The sequence below is a fragment of the Stegastes partitus genome, unplaced genomic scaffold (assembly GCF_000690725.1).
Source record: "Stegastes partitus isolate 25-593 unplaced genomic scaffold, Stegastes_partitus-1.0.2 Scaffold485, whole genome shotgun sequence".
NCBI lineage: Eukaryota > Metazoa > Chordata > Actinopteri > Pomacentridae > Stegastes > Stegastes partitus.
The window spans coordinates 298,630-306,341 of NW_007578216.1; the positions used below are offsets into that span (position 1 = coordinate 298,630).

Consider the following 7,712-nt stretch of genomic DNA (forward strand, 5'->3'; position numbering starts at 1 on the left):
CTATCTGCAGCCACACTCAGCCACCACCATGCCTTCAAACTTGTACTTGTAGGTGACCACACCTGTGTCATCCAGGTACAGCAGGGAGATGGGGTCCAGTTTGGTGGGCACACAACACGCTCGTGCTGCTTTCTGAGGACTGTTGATGTTGACCAATGTCTGAACTATGGCATGCTTTGTAGGTGTGACGTGCTTCGTCAGTGGGAAGGAACAAGTACCACTGCACTCAAAGGCATCGTAACCAGTGGGTGCCAGGATCCAACTGTCCCATCCAATGTCCTTGAACTCTACATACAACGATTGTTTCTTGCAGTGGTTTCCCTTAGCGTTGCGACGAATGCGGGATGCCGTGTCATAGATTAGATTGGAGCGCATCTGGATAAGGTCTTCTTCACCTGGCTCACCTTCTTCATCTCCTTCATCCCTGTCCCTTCCCAGTTCCCCCCACAGCCCATTTAGGCCTGTACCCAAGTCGTTCTGCAGAACCATATTAGAGGTTTCATGGTCGATCATCTCGTTTAGCTCACGTTTGTCGTCACGGTGATCGCTACTTTGATCATCTGAGAAAACAATTAACAGGGGTTTGTGTTTCTCCTCAGGACTGGTGTCAATCTTCATGTCCCCTTCAGTCGGACTCCTGTCTTTGCTGTCTTCTTTCATACCTTGAACACTGTCATCGTTAGCAATGCTGGCAATGTGCACTTCTAACCGATGTGTGGTGCCACGGTCAGATTTGCGCCAGCGCTGGACAGCAGCAGTGAGGTCAAAAGCCTCCCAGCCGTTATCTGTGCCGTAGACCTGGCGTGAAGCCAACTCCACCAGCTCTATCCGTTCTTCTCCCCCTGTAAATACATCCCCTCTCCCGGCGTTCACAGCAGTCATGTTGTCATCCCAATCATGCACTTCCAGTTCACAGATAGTGACTTTGCGGTCGACACCAGCATAGAGGTGGCGGTCGGTCTGGACTAGGGTGTAGAGGCGAAGCTCAGCTGCTGTGATGCGTTCATGATGCGGGACTGACACATTGAAGAGGAGTGGGTGGCGCCTCACCCCTCCAACACCCACAGTACTGGGAGATGAATCTAGAGAAGAGAAACAAATTGTCAAAGTTACACTCCTGTCTGTTTTGCATCGTTGTTGTCTTAGCCTAATCCTATCCCAAAACAGAGAAACATGCTACCACTGCTCATTTTATTGCAATCCCATGACCCATGCCAGAGTAAGAAAAGCGTTTTGCTATGAACATAACCCTGCACAGAGAAGTAGCAAGGAATAGGAACATTACTGTGGCTTGGATTTTATTAGCTCAACATTTGTACATAATTAGAGCAACAGTTTACATAAAAACTGTGCATGTATGAATGAAGACCCTTGTTCTCAATTTTACTGCTGCATACCCTGGCTTTGCAGATCAGAAAAACACACAGATATATATTGATAAAAAAAAAAAACAAGAAAAAGAAAAAAAAAAAAAAAAAGAACATGGCAGCAATAAAGAAAGACAAAGCAGTTCCCTTTTTTAAATGAACATATTTGATGTACCGGTGCATAATTATATAGATCAGAGCTGTACCTTCATTTTTGAAGCTTCGGATGATGTTGGCAGTCGGCATGGCAGACAGATCATTAGCAAAGCGATTGTAGAGCTCCATCATGTACTCAGGTGGTTCCTCTCGAGTACTTCCAGGAGGCAGGGGAGGAGGACCCAAACCAGACAGGTTGAAAGTCCGTAGAAACTGCTCCTTCAGGCTCTCCAGCAGGCTTTGCATGTCCATGTTGCTGTCCTGCTCCAGCAGTGACAGATCCACCACCCCTCCATGCCCGTCTCCCAGCCCTGGAGCAGGACGATGCCTCTGATGCGTGCTGGAGATGGGGCTGCCCTCTCCACAGAGAGGCTCCTGGAGCAGCAGGACGGAAAACAGCAAGAACAACGTCTTGGAGCTGCAAATGGTTCCCAGTTGAGAGATCCAAATGCTCGCCATGGGAGAAATAATCTGCAGTACTCTAGTTTATACCCTTTGGGGTAGTCAATGGATAAGTTCATGCAACAGTAAGAGAAAATGATTATAATCTCTGAACGCCTTATTCCAAAGGATAATTTAAGTGGCTGTCAATGCATCTGTAGCCTAAAAAAAGTTCTGGTTCAGGAGCTTAGAAGCGTTGTTGACCCTTGACTGACAAATGTGACAAATCTCTCTGCAGACGTTTGTATTCCTGATGCCCTCCTTCCAGATCTCACAGCATTTATTCTCATGCACACCTTTTGATGTCCTTTGTGACAGGGCTGTAGTTCCGGTGACAGGGTGGCCGAGGCTTGTCTTCGTCTGTCCGACTCATCTCTGTTGTGTTCTCTCCTCTGTCAGTCTCTCTCTGTGCTCTGCCCTCTCTTTCCAGCTCTTTCTTTCTGTCCCTTATCTATGATATGGTGGGTCTGCATTGCTCAGTGCTTATGGTCTCTTTGCTGGTGTGTGTGTGCGTGCCTGCCTTTCCTTCAACTCTGTGTGATGCACATGAGCATGTGTTATCTCACAAATCCTTAATGAGGATTTTGTAAACACTGTCCTGTAGCCTCTTCCTTGTGGAAGAGCTATTTTGTTTGGGTGGTGCTCCAGGGTTGATATTCTACATTTGTTTATTTGCTTTGTAAATGGTGGAGTTCTGCGAGCTGCTCCATTGACCATTTCTTTTTGACAAAATACACCACAGGTCTATTGATATTGTTGAATGTAACAGGATGCATCTATTAGCCAAGACTTGTCCAAATGAAATTGAAATGCAATGAGGTGTGAGGCCTTAATGATAGAGGATGAAAGATACTGAAGATTGGGCAGCTCATGAAAACACCAGAGTAGTACAAAATTATCATTCTTGTTCATTCAGTGACGTACACACCCCTGTTTTGCTTGCTGAAATGTACTTCCTCTACTGTGAACATATTTGAAATGGCTTAACAAGGCACAAGAGGCAACTCAAGAAGAGAAGAGGCACGTTCACAAGGTTTCATCAGGAACAGACAAAAGTTTATAGAGACATTCCTCTCGATTAGGGAGACAGCACCAAGTCAAAGGTGATACTTATGGAAACTGGGTGACTCATGAAGAAGACTTTCACCATCCACCAGTCTTCACTGAATGTGTGGACATACTTTACACAGAAAAGCAGCATATCAGCTCTGAGGGGTTCTGACGACAGCACTAATGGCTCACACAGATTTGAATAACTTCTCCATTCGTCACCTGAACCCTCATCCCACTACACAACTGTCCTTCATTCCTGAGCTTCTTTGTGTGACCTGCAGATACACTCCTGATTTTGGTGCGTCACAGAGATGGGAAAGAATGAGCTTTTCCTGCCTTTGTCACTCATCTGCCAGGCTGACAGTTGACAGACGTGCTGTTATCTGTCGCTTTGTTAAACTGCTGCTGCAACAGACTATCACATCTTCCTGACGGCCTTACGAAGGCTTGATAGTGGCAATGTCCTTATGCACACATAGTCCGACCCCTCCATATGGTCTGCATTATGGGGCCTCAGGGTGTAACAAATGTAGATTTATGGAGGCTACAGTTGCTATTTTTGGACTGAACCTTCTAAAAGACAATGTTCTGTGATGGTATCCAGTTTCTACATTTTATGATTTCCATCTGTCTGACCCACAGTGTTATGTTTATGGATGGAAATGTATTGATAGCTAACACACTTTCAGATAATACTCCCATTAGGAAACCGGTGTTTTATTGGTTTTTATTTTGCTACATTTAAAGCAGTATTGATACTTTTTTTCTGTTGTTTGAGGCAGTTGAGCAGCAACAACAAGGTATTACAGTAACATAGAGCACAACTGCATGAGAGCAACATTCATGTTTCTGGACCACCTGATCAGTGTTAGTCTTATATTTAGTGTCTGTTTAAAGCTGAGCTAGGCAATAATGCAATGCAAACCAAAAAAAGAAGACAGACTTACCAAAAAGAGTGAAACGTGTCAATATCTGTGAAGCATACTCACAGAACTAGTAGTCAAGCTTGCTGTTGTTCTCCTGGACAGGTGAACTTGTAACCTTATTTTCCTGCAATGTAAATGTGCTGTAGTGGTTGGTTAGGTTGTGGAGGTAGATTTACCATCCTAGCAGGCATTGAGTTGCTATGTTAAATGCAACTAGCAACCTATGGGGCTGACAAATTAAGCCAATGTGCACTTAGCAAAAACTGCAGTTCCTTGAATCTAGCTTCAAAAGTATGTCAATCCCCACTGACCTTCATGCTGAAATGCCCAACTTCACAGAAATTTGTATTAATTATTGTTTTTTTTGTTGTTTTTTTTAACTGTACAGAATTGAGGCCACTGTGAGGGACAGGTTGATATACTATCATCTGACAGTACAAGACCCAAACATTTGCGTGGCCTATCTCAGTTTCAATCACTCTTTACCTCTTTGCTCATTTTTGCATTAGGAAAGAGTTTGGAGGAGTCAGGCACTGCCAAGAGGGAACCGGCCGAGACCACCACAACTGAGCTTTGAACCCGCTCTGCAGGAAACCTATGGGTGATACTTTATCTTTACATACAGTCTGTTTTCAAATGTTGTTAATAGGTTTGCGTTCAGGTAAAGTCTGCAAATATGGCTAACTTTGTTTCATGATTATTTTCATGTTTACAATTAAATTTGAGCTGCTCGTGTAAATGAAGCACATGCATGTGCTGGTGCTTGTCTGGTGGGACGGGATTAGAACAGAAAGGGGAGAGCTGCAGAAAGGACAGGATTTTCAAATTCTGGAGTGGTTCTTTTTATTTGTTTTTCTTTTCTTTTCTTTTTTGTTGTTGCCTTTTCCAGATTTCTGCCTACCTCAGCTTTAACTCTGATGCAGTCTTTACTGACTCCTGTGGGAAATATGTGCTTTTTTTAGCTGCTAAATGCGCAGTTATGTTCACCAATTAATCCCTAACTTTCCTGTGTTGCTGTGTAGGCAGCATATAATATATTTTATGGGATTTAAGATGAAAACAACTGCCTGCTGATGGAAACATGATGGCAGACTGAACCAAATCATTAAATTTGCAGGCTCCACATCCAAAACAATGTGTTGTAATGCTCTATGCCTCTGAACTAAAGGGATCTAACCAGGTGATAATTTAAACAGGTTTGCTACGACAAGTGACACCTCAATTTTTTTTACAATATCAATTGATAAATAAAAACAAGTGATTAGTGTAGGTTTAAACAAACTGCATTTTTGGAGGAATATATAGGAAGTTATATGATTTTTAGCTATGGACGTGGTTCTAATGACTGCATTCACTTGAGTAGCCAAAGTCACTCAGCAACAATCGAAGAGGCTGCCATCTACATCTTGATCTACATCTACCATCTGTTGTCACTCAAACGTGGTATGTGTCAGATAATCTGTCGTAAAAAAAAAAATCTTTTGTCCATCAACAAAAACACTTGAATTTTTTTTATTAATTTACCACACAAATGATGCATTAAATGGTGACCTCCATATGACACAGAATATTTGCATTGTCCACTATTTATAATATATAGTCCAGTTGTCCTCTGATCTTGTGCTGCATTTCCATGTAAATAACTCATTCATTCCAAGTGTGCTTTCTTCTCTGTATGTTCTGTATGTTCTACCAGATCAAGGCAGTTCATACACAGTGACATGACTGTTGCTGTGTGAAAGAGCAGGTTTGTGTTTAAAGTCTCTAATGTAAATAGCGATATTTATATCTCTTCTCAACTTGACTTTTTCCTCACAGGCACAAACAAATGAGTCAATAATTTCACTTCAGGACCAAACAAAGCTTGAATGGAGACAGTCCAGCATCAGATGAAGACAACGGTATTTTCCAGAAGCAGCTCCTGTGAAATGAGTACTGTTGAAGTTAACGTCGTCGAAAATCCATATACCAGACTGAATGGTTTTAGGTAGGAGCTTGAGCATCTCTCGTGAGGAACTTTTGAATGTCTCTTTGCAGCTCACTGTTGCGTCTTTGGGCCTCATCTCGACTGCGCTCTGCGTTTTTTAGGCAGATCTCCAGAGCGGCCACACGGCGGCGCTCTGCCTCTAGAGCAGACTGGAGCTCTGCCACAGTGGCCTTCAGCTCTTCGTTCTCCTGTTGCAAACTGTGAGAGACAATGAGAGACACATTCTTCAAAGTCCAACTCTCTGGAAACAATTTACATCCTGGTGTTTGTCGCAGCAAAGACATGTTTACATGTTGTCAAAACACGCTGCACTTGTTCCCAACGTAAATCAACTTACCGGGAATCAAGTTGTATTAAATGGATTGTGGGCCAGTGATTTGTTGCATTATGTCAAAACACTGACACACTAACTGCTTACAGGCTCCTGCTCAAGTTCTAAGTGTTGTATAACAATGCATTTAGAAAAAACTCTCACAACCTACAAACACTGATTAGGTAGTTGAGCTGGAAAAAAAACAAAAGCTACTTTTTATGATCCAGTCCATGACAGTTGACATTGTTCAAGAATGAAAGAGTATCTTTAAAAGTTGTATTTATTAGTGTGTATGACATGGGATGGTTGATGAGGCCTGAACTCACCTGTTTACAGGCTGCTGCTGGTCTTTCTTCTGTTCTGACCTGCTGTTGACCTGCTGACCTAAAGCACTCACTGCCAGGGTGTCCACACTCTTCTGAGGAGACAGCACCTGTGGCGGCCGGGAGTCACTGTCAGGTTTTTGGGAAGAACCTGTGTTGTCACTCCCCCTTCGGGCCGTGGATCTATCCTCTCCCTCCTTGTTGCTCGTCTGAGACCCTCCGAAAAAAGATCCTGAACCCCGCAGGTCCAGGATTTTAAAAATGTCCTCTGACAATGTCCCGCTCTTCTCCTCGGTGCTCTCTTGGATGCGGCTCCACCTGTTGAGGGCTTCGGCCTTGGCTGCCATCCCGGTGAGGGGGCAGCTGAAGGTGGGCAGGGTCTGAGTGCGTTTGCGAGGACTTCCAAGCCAGTCGTCTGAAGACTGACAGTGAGGCTCCTGCAGGAGGATCTGGGGGCTGCAGTTTCCTCTATCTGGACCTGGACTGTCATTGTCCTCCTCTTCTTCTGGAGACTCAGACAGAGATGCATCACCCATCTGAGATAAAGACAGACTGAACTTTAACTACAGATATACAGTGCACACTGCTGGTCTTTGGTGTCAGAGGAAAGAAATGTAGGCGGAAAAGAAAAACCAACAACCATCAGCTGACCCACAGTAGCCTGGGAATCTTGTTTAAATGATGGCAGTGAATTATTCTTCAAATTCTTCTTGGTGTTAAACCCGCCTCATGGTGAACCACCGTCAAAAATCCACTTTTAAATATGTTTTGTTCATTAAATCATATATAATACATGGATTTTATGGCCTGAATTTCCTTTTGTTCGATGAAGCTGTAAAGCTACTATCATCTATCCATTCATCTATTCTTTATGGAGCTGCAACACCTGCACAATTACCAAAACATTAAAATGCAATAAAATTCAGTGGTTAGAGCCGTCGCCTAACAGCTAGAAGATCCCTGGTTTGTGTCCCAGTTGGACCTTTGAGATATTTCTGCGTGGAGTTTACATGTTCTTCCTGTGCAGCATGGGTTCTCTCCAGGTTCTCCAGCTTCCTCCCATAGTCCAAAAACATCCATTCACTATCTATACACCACTTAATCCTCACTAGGGTCGCGGGGGAGCTGGAGTCTATCCCAGCCGAC

General features: G+C 43.7%; 2 protein-coding genes across 2 annotated transcripts in view; both read right to left on the reverse strand.

Annotated features, from left to right (window-relative positions):
• bmp10 (bone morphogenetic protein 10) lies at positions 1–1,982 on the reverse strand. The gene is made up of 2 exons (XM_008287063.1): positions 1,574–1,982; positions 1–1,082 (listed from the first exon to the last, which is right to left on the reverse strand). The coding sequence occupies exons 1-2, from the start codon at positions 1,980–1,982 to the stop codon at positions 1–3; spliced, it is 1,491 nt and encodes a 496-aa protein (XP_008285285.1).
• Positions 1,983–5,438: 3,456 nt separating this feature from the next.
• The window catches only part of arhgap25 (Rho GTPase activating protein 25), a 17,166-nt gene continuing 14,892 nt past the window's right edge, over positions 5,439–7,712 (reverse strand). Inside the window, exons 10-11 of the mRNA XM_008287065.1 lie at positions 6,570–7,102; positions 5,439–6,128 (exon numbers count right to left, since the gene is read on the reverse strand). Coding sequence (XP_008285287.1) covers positions 5,927–6,128; positions 6,570–7,102 — 735 coding nt within the window. The 3' untranslated portion in view covers positions 5,439–5,926. The remainder of the gene's footprint in view (positions 6,129–6,569; positions 7,103–7,712) is intronic.

What these genes read in the sequence shown, in the direction of transcription:
- bmp10 (XM_008287063.1), bottom strand. Translation starts at nt 1,982, where the DNA reads ATGGCGAGCATTTGGATCTCTCAACTGGGAACCATTTGCAGCTCCAAG. An exon ending in CCGAAGCTTCAAAAATGAAG is followed by an intron (nt 1,083 to 1,573) that starts GTACAGCTCTGA and finishes TCTCTTCTCTAG; the next exon opens with ATTCATCTCCCAGTACTGTG.